Source organism: Acinonyx jubatus, chromosome A1 (assembly GCF_027475565.1).
Source record: "Acinonyx jubatus isolate Ajub_Pintada_27869175 chromosome A1, VMU_Ajub_asm_v1.0, whole genome shotgun sequence".
In the NCBI taxonomy this organism is placed as follows: Eukaryota; Metazoa; Chordata; class Mammalia; order Carnivora; family Felidae; genus Acinonyx; species Acinonyx jubatus.
This window is the reverse complement of record NC_069380.1, coordinates 169,879,170-169,895,660: the sequence shown is the minus strand read 5'-3', so window position 1 is coordinate 169,895,660 and position 16,491 is coordinate 169,879,170. Positions and strand designations below refer to the sequence as shown.

Sequence of the window (16,491 nt, the reverse complement as noted above, 5' to 3'; positions counted from 1 at the left end):
GGTTAGGCTAGACGACCTTAAAGAAATATGCTAGGGTACTCAGGATCTGTGCTCTGAAGAGGTCTCTCTCTGGTCCACTTCCTGGAAACTCTCTCAGCTCTGCCACAAACCTCAGTGTGTTCTCATCTGGATATGAGTCATCCAAGTTGCTATCTAGTCACTACATTAGGCACAGAGCTGGCATTACAAAGTCTTGACACAGTTTTCTTCCCTCCTAACAGCCAAGAAAGCAGCAGTGAATTTACTTGGTGAAGAAAAGAAGAGCACCTAACTGCTGACTGGATGAGACCTTTCTGCCCTCTCTGTACCTGCCTATTAGCGCTTGATGTTATATTAGGGACTGTGGTATAATCATTTTAATAATGTTGCCTTGGAAACATTTTGATATATTAAAAAAAGGAATGTGTGTTTTTTTGGTTTCTTTTGCTTACTTTTACTGTCTATATACATAGGGGGCATTTAAATTTAATGCAATGGGCAGCGTCCAAATTTTTGGAAAATATATTTTGCCTCTGGGAAGGAAAAGACATGTGTTACCATCCTGTAGGAAATAGAAACTTGAAATTCTATATCCCACAGGCTTTGTACTTCAACAGGCTCTCTCTGCATGCATTTTCTCTGTACTTCTATTTTAGGATACTCTTTAAGGTTCTACTTCATGTAATGTACAATTTTGTATGAAATGTTTTTAATGTATTTGTGCATACATATGTGTAGGGAAATGTTACTGTCTGACTGTGACATGTATAATGCTCACAGGGAGCGCCTGCCAAAAGCTGAAGGTTCCAGTGTACTGGTGTGATCTGTTAAATAATATCTCAGAAAATTAAAAAAACAAATACTGATATTTCCAGTGAATAGTTAAGTGATAAATGAAGTTGGGTGGGGGTTGGCCTGGTTGTTTCGCTAACTTTGTAGCAGCTGAATACCAGAATAGATGTGTAAAGCAGTCACTTTGGTGATAGATGGGGAAATGTACACACACACACCAATAATACACAGCTCCCAACTTCCTGTAGAACTAGTAATGTCTTGTGGCCTTTAAAAAAAAGCTGATTATAAACTTTAGATTTGTCTGTTTTAAGATGCTATAACGGAAACCATTCCTGGTTTCTTCTTCAAAGCTGAGTAATATGTTGGTTTAGTCTTGTTTCTTTACTATTTTCTTTTTTTTTTTTTTTTTTTTTGAAACTAGCCTAAGGAACCTCTAGACTTTCCCACCTCTGATTACAGGTATGTTCTTGTTTCTGTCATTAGCAGCTACATGCTAATGATGACACCAGGCTCTTAGACCAAGGCTGGGAGAATGAAAGGATGATCTAACCTATATAATCCAGTTGATAGTGAAGTCAAACTGCTTTCACCTTCTTTCTCTGGCCTTTAAAGTCAAACAAACAAGAGGCCTCCCTGGTTTAAATTTCAGTCATTTGTGGTCCATTTAAATGCCTTCATCTTTATACTCTGTTTTGATAAATTGCAGATAACCACATAGTTTAAGTACAGAACAAAAATTTAACTTTAAGGTTTCTGGTTTGATCTGCCAACTCACAGGAACTTCAAAAACTGAGCATCCTTCTGAATTAGACTACACTGACCAAACAAAACCAATTATAACAAAACAAGTTTAATTATCCCATCTGTAAAATACTTGTTAAAGCAAAAAGGAGATAATTAGCTCTCCTTTGGATAACGGGTAAGATCATAATGAAATCTCGTGATGTAAAAAATACCAAAGATATCAAAAATTAGGGACAATATCAGCTAAATATTATAATATGGATCACATTATTTATTTTTTTTCCTGTAAGACAGTGGTAATCATAATGCATCTTATTAAACTTACCTTAAAGGAAAAAAAACTTAGAAAATAAGCAATTAATTATCAGCAGAAAATCAAGCCTTAGATTAAAAAAAAAAAAAGTTCCTCCAGGAGTACTTAAGTTCCTTTCCCCATAATAAAGTACACTTCTCTTGGTGGCAGAAGAATGAAAATTAGCAACTTCTGGCATACAGAATATATAATCAGGTTGTCAGCACGTAGAATATATAACTTTCAGTATACAAAATACCAGGCAAGAGGGGGAAGCATAAAAGTTACTATTGCTCATAACTACTTACAGGCTGATACCAGTTTAAAAACTGCTATATAAGAAAATATATTCTGAATGCAATTATTTTGTCCTTACAGCTTTTTCCTGCAGTGCATTCTGTAAGAAATTTAAGTTCCTGTTTTTGACAAAGTGTACATACTAATGACAGAAGTTAATGAGTTGAGCAATTGTGTCTGTTTAAATTTCCCAGATAACATATCGCCATGGCTAGAGTATTTGAAAAACTAATTGAGCCTGTGTCTGGCTAGAAGACAAGCATTTATGTGTACATGAATGGTGTTTCAGGGGTAAAATCAAAGAATCTCCCCAACAGTTCTTCCCTTACTTGAAAGCTTTCAGATCAACAGTTACTGCTACTCTGGGGAAAGTTTTCTATCCATAGCCTGAAGAAAATGAGCATAGCCATTAATAAGTTATCACCCATCCTGAAGATGTGATATATTAAATGGAAATGGATGTAAATAAACTTCTGTTATCTCACTCAACTGTTATGTTTCATCTTATTTTCTGGGGCTTAAGAGAATCTAGAATCATTTAAGCAATATCTGAAGTAAAATACAGGTAAATGAACCTTAAACACTGCTGTTCATTAACCCCATTCTTTACCTGACCTGTAGTCATCCCCTGGTGGTTACTACCTGTCAGAGGAAAAACTCCCAAAGGAAAACAACCATGAAAAGCTTTTAGCAATAATTAGCACTAGATTTAAAAGAAACCTAAGTTGCTTTCTACTGCATATTTCGTTACACCCAGTCTCCTAGAAGTTGGTTGCCTGTAAGTACATTTTGATGTAGCAAACACTTCCTGCATGTGCCTGCAAATTACTCTATACTTAAGAAGAGACCAAGGAAGGAGGAACTTGAGAATTTTATCAAAAATGTCTGCTTCTGGGGGGCGCCTGGGTGGCTCAGTCGCTTAAGCGTCCGACTTCAGCTCAGGTCACGATCTCACGGTCCGTGAGTTCAAGCCCCGTGTAGGGCTCTGGGCTGATGGCTCAGAGCCTGGAGCCTGCTTCCGATTCTGTGTCTCCCTCTCTCTCTGCCCCTCCCCCGTTCATGCTCTCTCTCTGTCTCAAAAATAAACGTTAACAACAAAAAAAAAAAATTAAAAAAATGTCTGCTTCTGGAGGTAATGCTTTGGTCAGCTTTGTCTTCCACATCTGCTTTTACATGTCTGTATGTCTAGAATCATGGTGTCTAGAGTGAGAGTTCACATCCTGAGCCATCAGATGATATTAAGTTATATGTAGTACAGTAGGAAAGTAATTATGTTTGAGAATGACCTTCATTAAATCTTTTTCTGGCTCTTTATTACAATATTAGCTTATAAAATCTATAATATACATCTCATAGAGTATTAAGAGCAATAAGAAGGTTCTTTGGTTATATCAGTTGGTTTTCAAACTTCAGTGTGCATTGGAATTTCTCTGCAGGGGAGGGGATTGTTCTAACAGATTGCTGGTCCCATCCAGAGTTTCTAATTCAGTAGGTCTGGGGTGGAACTGAAAAATTTGCATTTCCAATAAATCCCCAGGTAATGCCGATGGTCCAGAAACCACACTTTGAGATAAAACCATCGGGTTAGACAAACGCTACCTCTACACTTAGTATACAGTGGTTTTTAGATCTGGCTGCATATTACAATCACCTGAGCAGCTTTCCAAAAATGCTGGTATCTCCCTCCACTACCAGAAATTCTGGTATCTACTGTGCCAGTATGCTTTTAAAACTCTAGGGTGATTCTAACATGTAGCCAGTGTTAAGAACTTGTAGAAACTACTACTGGGGTCAAGAATCCCAAGGTCTGCAGTTTACCTTCGCTCATATTGGTTCACCAGGTCTGTGTTTCCTAATGTTGCTATAACACATTGCCACAAATTTAGTGGCTCAAAACAGTATAAATTTAGTAGCTTACAGTTCTGGAGATCAGACATCCAAAAGTGTCTGCATTCCTTCTGGAGACTAGGGGAGAATCCATTTCCTTGCTTCTTTCAGCTAGAAGCTGCTTGCATTCATTGGCTTGGGACCCCTTAGCACTCTAGCTTCTACTTCCCTTTTATAAAGATCCTTCAGATTACAGTGGGCCCACCTGGATAACCACTACTTTCTCCAGCTGAAGATTCCTAATCACACCTGCAAGGCCTTTTGCCATATGAAGTAATATTCACAAGGGGTTTTTTTTTGGTGGGAGAACAACACATTATTCTGCCTACCACACCTAATCTCTTTGGTATAGACATTTCATTATAGGGTGCCTCCATGGCTCAGCTGGTTGAGCATGATTCTTGATTTTGGCTCAGGTCATGATCTCACAGTTCGTGAGCTCAAGCCCTGCATCCTGCTCTGCTCTGGGAGCACGGAGCCTGCTTGGGATTCTCTCCCTGCCTCTCTCTCTGCCCCTCTCCCACTCGCACTTGGTCTCTCTCTCTCTCTCTCTCTCAAAATAAACAAACATTAAAAATTTTTTCATTATAGGGGCACCTGGGTGGCTCAGTTGGTTAAGCATCCGAATCTTGGGTTTCAGCTCAGGTCATGATCTTGCGGTTTGCAGGTCAGCCAGGCTCTGCGCTGACAGTGTAGATCCTGCTTGGGATTCTCTCTCTCCCTCCATCTCTCTCTGACCCTCCCCTGCTTTTACTCTCTCTCCAAATAAATAATAAATATTAACAAAAATTTTTTTCATTATAAAGTCACCCACAATATCAAAATAACCACAAAGAACAATCTTAATGTTGCGAGGGAACTAAAAATTTAAAAAAAGGAATAGTGAAAAAACACCTTATCTTCTTTCAGGTGAGAGATTGTCCTCCAGAGATAGTAAAAGTATTTCTGGAGTGGGGAGGACACAGGCAGAGTCAAGGGAGGGAAGTTGTAATAAAAACTGGATTGACTCAATGGTAAGACCCATTTCCCCCATTCCAACTTCTCCCACTGGACGCCCAGGTCTTTATCCTCCTGGGAGCTTGTTGGACTCTAGGGAACAGGTCAATCTAAGAAAAAACATTTCTGATCTTGGAAATTTCCCCTAAAAGAACATCTCACCCAGATATCCCTTTAGTAAAATTCAGTCTGCAAACCTTTCTTATGTGCTCAGAACTTCTAATCAGCTTTTTGGTTTGTTGCTCAAAAAGCCATCAATCTACAACCAAAAAACCCTGGTCTAAGGAAAGCCACTTAAAATGACAGGGATCAAAATAAAAACCACAACCACTGCCAACGAAATGAAATAGAAAACAAAAGAATATAAAGCATACCCCCTGAGAACAAAATGCTAGAAAAAGGAAATATTCAGATAACAAGAAAGCTTGAAGAAGCTGAAAATATAAAAAAAATGAACAGTTCAATAGAGGGGTTGGAAGACAGAGCTGAGGAATTCTAGGAAATAGAATATAAAGACAAAGAAATGGAAATAAGAGGAAAAAAAGATGAGAAAATTTGTGAGCTAGTCCAGCACATCTAATATCCAAATAAGGAGTTCCAAGATCAGAAAGAATTCCACTGATGAAATTTTCAAGAAAATTCCCAGAACTGAAAGACACAAGTTTCCAGATTGAAAGGCCCCTTAGGTAGGTACCCAGCACAATAGACAAATAAGTCCAAAGCCACACTATTGTGATATTTTAGAATATTGAGATGTTGTTTCTTTTTTTTTTTTTTTAATTTTTTTTTCTTAACGTTTATTTATTTTTGAGACAGAGACAGAGCATGAACGGGGGAGGGGCAGAGAGAGAGGGAGACACAGAATTGGAAGCAGGCTCCAGGCTCTGAGCCATCAGCCCAGAAACCGACGCGGGGCTTGAACTCACGGACCGTGAGATTGTGACCTGAGCTGAAGTCGGATGCTCAACCGACTGAGCCACCCAGGCGCCCCGAGATGTTGTGAGTTTCAACAAGAAAAATGTGAGTCACAAAAGATCATTAACTAGAATGACTTGGACTTCCCTTCAGCTAAAACATTAGTCAAAAGACCACGATGCAATGTCCTTGAACTTCTGAAATAAAATGACTTTCGATTCTAATTCTATACTCAGCCAAACTGTGTGAGGGTACAATGACATGCAACGCCTAAGAACATTTACCTCCCTTGCATTTTTCCCAGAAGATCCTGAAGATGGGCTACAAACAAGGACATAACCCAAGACAGAATGCACAGGATTCCATAATACAGGATGCCCAAAACAGCAAAGCAGTGAAGCAGGTCACTCTGGATGCAGAGTGAAGCTGTGCACTAGGCCTAAAGGGTAACCAGTAGAGATTAGAACCAGGTAAAATGCTCCAGAAAAGACTTCTTTAAAAAGATGAATTAAACGGACATGTACAAACTCTTTAAAAGGATATTTTTTGACAGCTGATACTGTGTGGTTGAGTTAGTGATATTTAAGAAACTAATAAAATAATTAGACCTATGGAAAACACAAATCCAGAAAACAAAAATAACAATAGCATACTTCAGTGTTTCTCACTGTAATGTGCATAAGAATCCTTTGGGGACCTTTTAAATTCTGGGCTGGGGCCAAAGATTTTGCATTTTTCACAATTTCCCAGGAGAGACCAGTGCTGCTGGACCCCTGACCACACATTTGAGTAGCAAAGTACTGCATGGTTCAGCTATGAATGGAATACAGGATAGTAATGTGAACTCTGAATACTGATTAAAGTTATGAAATAGAGTGGTAGGAGGGAGGGATAGGAAGCATACATTGGGGGATAAAACTAAATCGTTTTCTTCAACAGATAGAAGTTAATGCCTAAAAAACAAACGGGCGCCTGGGTGGCTCAGTCTGTTAAGCATCTGACTTTGGCTCAGGTCATGATCTCATGGCTCATAGGTTCGAGCCCCACATCAGGCTCTGTGCTGACAGCTCAGAGCCTGGATCCTGTTTCAGATTCTGTCTCCCTCTCTCTCTGCTCCTCCCCTGCTCATGCTCTCTCTCAAAAAGAAACATTAAAAAAATAAAAATAAATAGAAAACACACAAAAACTAGCTGGCTCTTTACATTATCTATTATATTGATAACAATAAAGTCCTTAAAAAGTGGCCAAAGGATGTGAACATAACTCACTGAAATAAATACAAATGGCATTTCAACATAAAAATACATGCTCAGTGTTGCTCATTAGAAAAGACTGTATTTTTTACTTGATTGGCAAAGAAAAGTTCAATTATGCACTGACTGCAACAATGTGAAAAGTTCAATTATGCACTGATTGCCGCATTACAGAAAGAGTCCCAAAACCTTTCTGACAATCCCTATTGGCCCATAACCCAAATAATTTTAGACTCTGGTCATCTTTCTGTGACGAATCTTTTTTTTTTTTTTTTTTTAGTTTTTGAGAAAGACAGAGACAGTGTAAGCAGGGAGGGGCAGAGAGGGAGAGAGAGAGCATTGCCAGCTGCAGAACCCGACATGGGGTTCAAACCCCAAACTGTGAGCTCATGACCTGCGCTGAAACCAATAGTCAACACTTAAACCGACTGAGCCACCCAGGCACCCCTGTGACAAATCTTTTAAGTTGACTGCCCCAATATCCAGTCTCCACTTTCTTCCTTGGCTGACTCCATTTTCATGACTCAAAAAGCTATATAGTCACTTTCCTAGCCTGTCTTGCAGTTCAAGATGGACATGAGCCACAGTTCTTGACAATGAGACTTAAATGAAAGTTGGCTGGGAGGGATTTTGAGAAATCTTTAGCTTTCCTAAAGCAGGAATAAGTGTGTCTGGCACAGCTAGGTTTTCATTCTGCCTTGAAATCTGATGTTCTATCAGCCCTTTTATAAGCCTGAGACAACAAGCTGTTAGAAACATGCCATGGATAGTGGAATGGGAAGATATGAGGGCATCCCTGAGCAGCTGAACCAACACCTGTAATACCTTTGGATTTTATGTTATTCCAAAAAAAGTAACTCCTGCTTACGTTTCTCATTGTTTTGTTACATAAACATGTTCCTAAGTAATAGATCTTCCCAGAGGGCTACTCTGAATCTTGTTTTGCATAGACTGCCCCAATATTTATTTGTAAATCAAATACATAAACTGCTATACTATTATGTTCACTATAAAATGTATGAACAACAGAAATTATTAAAGAGAGAAAAGAATAAAAATTTGAATACTTCTTCCTACACACCCATGGATCACCTTCCTACAGCCTAGGTGTGTAAGTCCATTTAAAACTCTGAAACTCTGGATTCACTTATTTTGTCATCAAGTGGAATTTTTTATCTCAAGCACTAAAAACAATGAAAATGGGATTTACTGGAAGAATATAAAGTATAGTTTACAGAATTCACAGAAGAGCCAAAACAGGCCTCAAGAACAGGACTTAGGATAACTCAAATCTGTAGACCATCAAATATCTTAGCTTCCATCATCAACTATATGTCTGTGTTTCTACTCCAGATTTAAATTCCTGAAAAATAAACCATTGGTCTGGCTTGGGTCATACCCTGTGGTATGTCCTATAATTAATAGCCCTTCCAGAAGCATATGGAGTCAGAGAAGACAGTTCCCCAAATGATGCTCAGACAAAAACAAATGGCTGGATAGTGATTCTCTTAAATCTTATACAAAATTACCACTTTCAGAAATAGTGCTTTGGAATAAAGTCAGAATCACCAATCCAATTAAGTGTTTTGAGAAAAAGTATATCTCAAGGTGTTAAAGCATAGGTAATAACATTAACTCCAATTAAAATAACGTTCTGGGGCACCTGGGTGGCTCAGTCGGTTAAGCGTCTGACTTCAGCTCAGGTCATAGTCTCGTGGTTCATGAGTTCAAGCCCCGCATTGGGCTCTGTGCTGACAGCTCAGAGCCTGGAGCCTGCTTCAGAGTCTGTGTCTCCCTCTCTCTCTATCCCTCCCCCACTCACACTGTTTCTGTCTCTCAAAAATGAATAAATGTTAAAAAAATATATTTTTAAATAAATAAATAATGTTCTGAAGCCTATAAAACAAGCAAATCTAAAGCTTAAACTCCAGGATTTTCCATGTCAAAAAACTAGTAACTGAACACTTGATGACAATTGATTAAAATGATCTGTAGACTAGCTGTTCATAAACGTCCAAGAGGATTTAGCCATTTTCTTCTAGTTTGAAGCTCACACTAAGACTCATTTTATTCTCTTTAATTACCTCTTCTACTAGCATTAGTTCATAGGCAAAAGCTATTAAAAGTCAGTTTCAAATTTTATTTCACTAACTTAAAAGTTGAAGAAAATGTGTATTTCAAATCTTTAATTAAACTCATTATCTGAAACATGTTACACACAGGACAGATACAGAATTTCAAGTAACTGATGGTAGAATCCATTGTCCACTTAAAAATATGCTTCTTTCTTCCACAAAAATTCTCCATTGAAAGGCAAAGAAATTTTCTTTTATACTGTGTAAGAGCTAGATGCAAACTTCTGATGTAAATTTCATTGTCAGCTCTGATGCTGAAGCTGGGAGGCACAAATGTCCATAGTTTGATTAAATGATGCAAACAAAAAGCTTCTGTTTCTCTTAGATATAAATTAGAAGCCTTTGTTCACATCTCTCACAGTAGTACCACATACTTGATTCTCATCCCCGATCACTTCTTCTTCTTTCCTTTCCCTTTTTTACTTCCCTCTCCTTGCTGAAGACTTTGGTCACCACCTCCTGTTTTTTGTGTCCTTGTTTTTAGTTTAGGTATCATTTCCGCTGCATACAACATTACTGACTTACCTAGGAACCAGAAGTTAGGCTTAGTGTACAACTTAAGGAATAAGACATAAAAGCTCATTAACTTCAAATTAATCATAAAGGTCAACAAATTGTCACATCAGGAAACTGACAAGGATTAAAAAAAAAAAAGAGTATGAAGACATGACTTGCTCAAGTGGGAGCCTTTCCTAGAGAAAGGGTTCTAAGAACTACAATGAAGTATTTAAGTGAACAAAATAAAAATTTAAAACACAAATTTTGGTCTTGGCTCTAGTAACTGACTTTAAGATCAAAGGAGAATTAATCTAAATACAAAAACTGGGAAACAGAATGAAGACATCATTGTTATCTTAAGCTACAGAAACACAGGGCTGCTTAATTTTGTCAATGTCATCAAGCTACAAAAGATGTCATTCATATGCCCAGATGACTTATGCCTGCAGGTACCCTCTCTGTGCACCAAATAACTCTTCAGGCTCTAGTAGCTACTTTCAATACACTAAGCTCCTCATTTTTTCTCTCTTTTTACTTTCTAACTATTTTCTTGCTAGAAACAAGGAGAAAAATGTTTTCAATTTTTTACTTATATTTTACTTACTGGTGAAGTCAAAAGTTTTTTGTTTTTTTTATCTTTTAAGAGATAGTAAAGGAAGATGTCAAACCGAAGAAGAAATACACTGGAATATACTACCTGTTACTCTGGAGTCACAATCTTGTTTCCAGAAATATCTACTAACCTGGACAGGTTTTAGCATAGAAAAACCAACCTATGTTAACTAAACTAAAAACAATTTAGTTGTCAGCTTGGGATTATTGTGATAAGAAGGGAATTAATAGCTCCATTTAAAAAATTATAGTTTTTAGAAATGAAGAATTCAGAAAAGAATCATGTGTAAAAAAAAAAATTCATCTTCCCCAAACTCAGAATTAATATTTTGGGATGCTGATATCCAATTGTGTTTGATTACTGTTGTTGTCTAAGAAATAAAATAAGAGATAATGCTACAGTCTTCTCTGACCACCATCCCTGTGTCCCCACTCCCTGCTCACCATTAGGTTAATTACTATTTTAAGACTGGGGTTTTCTTACAGTCCACTTAAAATACATTTACATATATAATAATCAATAAGCAATAAGACATATATATCAATAAACAGTAATATTTTGTATTTAAATGTACCTAGGTGGTACCACATTATGCATTTCTCTTGCTTCTTTCACTTAGTATGGCTTTTTAGATTAGTTTTAGAAATTATTACCAGGCCCCAGAGCCTCTAGGATCTGAAATGGCATAAACATCTGACCATTCAATAATTCTACACTATTAACTTGGGAATAATGATGGACTTGCAGAGGTTCATAAGATGTTCACAAAACAAATTTTTTGGAGAAACAAACAGGCTTCATCACATTCTCAGAGGTCCTTAACTTAGGAGAAGTTAGAACCACTGTTTTCCTCTCTTTAGCAGTAGTCCTTTTCTAAATTAATCTGTAGAATGCCAATTATGATTTTTACCTTTCAAAAGGTCAGTTTTAGAACCTGTTTTGCAGAGTACAGGAATAAGCTGTCCCCAAACTTTGTTTATTCAGAAAAGCTTACGTGATGGAAACTGTACGAGACAGAGGCTGCCATCTTCCTGTTTGAGCTGGACCCGGACTCGGCCCCTGTACTGAACATCACGATTCCATTCTCTAGAGTACATTTTATTTTTCTAATGTGAAAAGGCAAAACAAAAACAAAAACAAAACAAAAAACAAAAAAACAGGCTTTAAGAAAGTTATTACATCAATGAGATTGAGTAGGAAAAATAGTGAAGAAAGAAACACCTCTTACCTCAAGGAATACGTTAAGTCCAACTGCTGAGCACACATCTTGAATCTCAGTAGCTGTAGGATTTTCAACAGCCTGAACAGTTAAAACAAAAACACTAAACAGCTTACCGTAAGTGGCTACTGCTGTATTGTTGGGTGAATCATTTCAAATACTACGATCACAATACCTATCAAAACCTTAGGTTTCCTTTTCATTAGGTACAGTTTTTTGCATTGTAATTTAAAAAACTCCTGGGAATAACACTGATTCATACTTGTGTGTCCATCCCCTTCCAACAGAACATGAACTTCACAAAGGCAAGTACTGTTTTATCACTGTATTCCCAAGTTATCTGGTATGAGGCTTGGGGCATAGTAAGTGCTAAATGAATACTGATTAAACAACTATTATAGGTAACAACCGTTTTAGAAAATGGTTTGGTAGTGTCCACTAAAGCTAAACATATGCATTCTTCATGGATGGGCAATTCCACTTCTAGTATATATCCACGAAAAATGCAAAACATGTTCCCTAAAAGACAAACTAAAGAATGTTGACAGTAGTAGTATGTGTAATAGCCCCAAACTAGAAGCAACCCAATTATCCATCAACAGAATAGACTGTGGTATATTTATACACTTCAACACTACAGAGCAGTGGTTTTCAGTAAGGTAATTTTCCCCCCTGATATTTACAATGCTAGGAGACATTTTTAATTGTCACAGGAGTCAGGCAAGGCACTGGTATCTGGTGGGTAGAGGCCAAAACATGCTGCTAAAAAACCTAAAGTGCACAGAACAGCCCCCACACAAGAATGATCTGGCTCAAAATGTCAGTGGTGCTGTTGTTGAGAAACCCTGCTATAGGGCAGTGAAAATTAACAAACTATACTAAAAAATGTGAATAAATTTCTTAAGCTTAAAGTTCAGTGAAAAAAGACAGACACAAAAGTACATAGTGTATGTAATTCCATTTAAATAAAATTTAAAGGGACGCCTGGATGGCTTGGTTGGAAGAGCATGCGACTCTTGATCTTGGGGTTGGGAGTTGAAGCCCCACGCTGGGTGCAGGGATTACTTTAAAATAAAATTTAAAGGGGCGCCTGGGTGGGTCAGTCGGTTAAGCTTCCGACTTCAGCTCAGGTCATGACCTCGCAGTTGTGGGTTCGAGCCCCGCGTTGGGCTCTGTGCTGACAGTTCAGAGCCTGGAACCTGCTTCAGATTCTGTGTCTCCCTCTCTCTCTGCCCCTCCTCTGCTCATGCTCTGTCTCTGTCTCAAAAATAAATAAAAACATTTAAAAAATAATAATAAATAAAATAAAATTTAAAAAGTAAAATAAAGTTTAAAAACAAAATTAATATATTGTGCTGGAAGTCAGGACAGTGGTTATCCTTGTGAGTATGAGGAGGGGGCAGTGACTGTGAGGAGACAAAAGAATCTTCCTAGGTGCTGAAAATGCTTTCTTTTTTTAATTTGGGTGCTTGGTTACCCATGTGTGTACTCAGTCTGTGAAAATTAATCAAGATATACACTTAAGACTTATCTATATTTCTGTATGTATCCTATATATCAATAAAGTTAAAAACCAGTTATTCTCCAAGTTATGTGAGACCCTGCTACCAGAGGCCTCTGTCACATTGGCTTGATGTCAGGCATTATCCTGAATCAGGGCTTTGGTATAGTCTCTTTTACTCTGGGGCAGCAAAGCAGACCTTCCTTTACACATATCTAAACAACAAAATGGGAAATATTAAATAACACAAAAATAATGCATCGCTTCAGGTCACTTCCTTGAATCTGTCATTAGATTACAAAACATAAACAGGGCTTTGGGGCGCCTGGCTCAGTTGATTAAGTGTCCCACACTTAATATCGGCTCTGGTCATGATATCATGGTTTCATGAGATCGAGCCCATCCTCGGGCTCTGCACTGACAACATGGAGCCTGCTTGGGATTCTCCCTCTCCCTGCTTCTCCACCCCTACCCCGCTTACTCTGTCTCAAAAATAAACAAACATGAAAAAGTAAAACCTAAACAAGGGAAAAATCCTATTTTTAACAGCTGCAACACCCTACTTTTTAAAAGTATTACACTTTACCCCTAAAAAAAAAAAAAAAAAAGATAATGGACATAAACTATAAAACTCAACACATCTAAATTCTCTACAAGTCTTTTTATTTTCTTTTTAATTTAAAAAATTTTTTAAAATGTTTATTTATTTTTGAGACAGAGAGAGACAGAGCATGAACGGGGGAGGGTCAGAGAAACAGACACAGAATCTGAAACAGGCTCCAGGCTCTGAGCTGTCAGCTCAGAGCCTGACGTGGGGCTGGATCTCACGGACCGCGAGATCATGACCTGAGCTGAAGTCAGATGCTTAACCGACTGAGCCACCCAGGCGCCCCTCTGCAAGTCTTTTTTAAAAACGCAGTTGCATTCTGGACATATTATACAATAATGTAAGCTTGGTTTCCTTTATTAAGGGCAAGGTTTTCACAATCTTGGTTTAAAAACCAGTAACAACATACAAACCCTAACCCCACCCATCCTCTTTCAAGCACAGGCTCATGAAGAACCATTTAAAAAATCCTCCCAGCTAGGAATTAGAGCCTTTCTGGTTTCACCACTGTTAAGCGCCTCAATTCTTGGCAGCTGTTCACTTCAGGTCCTACACAATACAGTCCAGTAAAAGAAGCCCTTGCAGCCCTAACAGTACAACCTCTCAGAGCCCCGCAAGTACCGAGTTGGCAGCCCATTTACCTTGCTTATGGGGATTCGCCTCCCCTCCGCGATGGTCTTCTTGTTATTTAAATAAGCGGGATAGATACAAATGAATCTGTCACAGAAGGAAGCACAGCTAGTATCAGCAGAGCAGTATTTCCAAAAACTCATTCATTCTTTCATCACCAACAGGACTGCCAGCATACCTGTTATTTACTTAGTAGTTTTTCTTTAAATTGTCTCCCTTTTACTTAACTTACCTAAAAAGTAAACTTTCGTTTACTACTTAGAAAACACCACTTGCCAGAGAAGGTTTAAAACCAAACTAAACCAATGCCTTCACTGTTCAGTTAGCTACAGCTGCCTAGAGAACTTCCCGAGGGTGGGGCCTGCTGTCACACAAAAACTACGGCATCAGAGGTTTTAAAAGACTGTGAAGAACCTGAACGAACCTTCCTGAACGTAACAAGAGAACAGATTTGTCACTTGTGAGTCTGTTACTCAATGTCTGCCCACGTCGCACCCAAGGTCCTTTGTCTCAGGTACAGGCAGACACTGAGCTACCCAGAGTCGGAATTTCGAGGACCTACGAAGAGCCTGGCGCTGCTGGCCTCCCAGAGGAACCGACACCCGGGGAGCGGCCCGGAGCCTGCGGCCGGAGCCCAGCTCCCCGCCGCTAGCCTTTCTCGGGGGTGGGGAGGGTGGCGCAGCACCCGCGGGCTCGCGGCAAGCCCGTCCCTTTCTCAGGACCCACCTGTCCTGGTCGGCCGGGGACCGTGCAGCAGCGCAAGCCATCTTCGCTCAAGCCCACACAGCGCCCGCCCACGGCCTCCGGGCAGAAAGCCTGCCGGTATTCGGCTCTGAGATTTCCCAGGCGACTCCGTTTTCCGGCGGAAGTCCAGCCCACCTGCCCGCCTACGCTTCCGCGGTTGTTCAGCTATCATTTGTTCCGGCATCTGTCGCTCTGCACTAACGTATGTAGTTTCTGACGTGGCGTTAGCACCTCTCTTATCGCGAGAGGATCCACGAAAGCTTCGAATTCTTTCTCTTGTCTTGTCAAAACCTGAAGTTTTAGAACCTTACGCTGTCGCTAAAATGGGGTTAATATTTTACGCTCCTTCACATCCAGTTTCACACTGAGTTTGAATGGTGTTAGCTACCCTCACCCTTAGGTGAAGGCTGTATACCGCGAGTGATCTGTCTACACAGATCCGAGTAGGCGAGGAAATGCCTCTTATGTTTAATCTTGATCTGCTCCTGGACCCCACAGCTTGCTTGTTTCCAACTTGGCAAATACGTATGTTTATAGTGGTGAAACAAGATAAATTTACTGTTTCAATAAGACGTCTAAATGTTAAGAATTTGACTATACACCTTTTTTAAACTACTGAAAAACACCTTCTACCTTACAATTCATTATATTTTTGCATACCTTAGGTTAATTGCAAAGCACTATTTCAGTATTTCCGTTCTTCAACTAAACACACCTTCATTCTTATTCTAGTAGCTGCTGTTTAGTCCACACCAACAAAGGCACTTTTCAAAGGTAAGTATTCTTTATTACAGATCAAACAAACAAACAAACAAACAAAAATCCTCCCCAAAGCTTGAGTCTCATTGAAGTCAGTTAATGGCCATTCAGGCTAATGATGGCTGAGCATAATGCCCATCTGGTCCTTCTGGAAGCCCATGACTTTTCTCCACCCCCTCAATTCCTGCCTCTCAATCTTCCTTGTAGTTTCGCAGTACCGGATTAGTTTCGTGCTGATGTAAATACATCAGTCTTACTTCTTTCTTGAAGTGTACATGATTCCTGTAAAAAGAGCTTCATGTAATGTGACCAACAAAACACAACAGGGATGAAATGAATCCAAGTTTTAAAATATCTACTTTGCCTGTTTTAAGATTTATTTTCATACTTTAGTTGCATCATGAAAACTCAAATACTTTTCAGAAAATCAGTATTTTATATATCATATGGAAAAAGTGGGACATGAACAAGGTAGCCTGAGGTTTAATACATACAGTAGCCTACTCACCATAGGGTTTTCTTAGACCTATGTAAATACTTGCAGACAAAAAGGCCCAATATTAAAATTGGTTATGTTTCCTGGTTCCTAAACACTAAGGGAGTTAATGATGGAGCTGATATTTTTGA

At 38.9% G+C, this 16,491-nt stretch overlaps 2 protein-coding genes across 2 annotated transcripts in view; one reads left to right on the top strand and one right to left on the bottom strand.

Moving 5' to 3' along the window:
- Positions 1-2,596, top strand: part of REEP5 (receptor accessory protein 5) — a 39,256-nt gene extending 36,660 nt beyond the window's left edge. The window contains exon 5 of the mRNA XM_027035907.2: positions 222-2,596. Coding sequence (XP_026891708.1) covers positions 222-271 — 50 coding nt within the window. The 3' untranslated portion in view covers positions 272-2,596. The remainder of the gene's footprint in view (positions 1-221) is intronic.
- A 6,688-nt stretch (positions 2,597-9,284) lies between these two features.
- On the bottom strand, positions 9,285-15,242 carry SRP19 (signal recognition particle 19). The gene is made up of 5 exons (XM_027035921.2): positions 15,088-15,242; positions 14,373-14,448; positions 11,633-11,704; positions 11,399-11,510; positions 9,285-9,818 (listed from the first exon to the last, which is right to left on the bottom strand). Exons 1-5 carry the CDS (start codon positions 15,126-15,128, stop codon positions 9,685-9,687), a joined length of 435 nt encoding a protein of 144 aa, XP_026891722.1. The 5' UTR covers positions 15,129-15,242; the 3' UTR covers positions 9,285-9,684.
- Between the last annotated feature and the right edge of the window lie 1,249 nt (positions 15,243-16,491).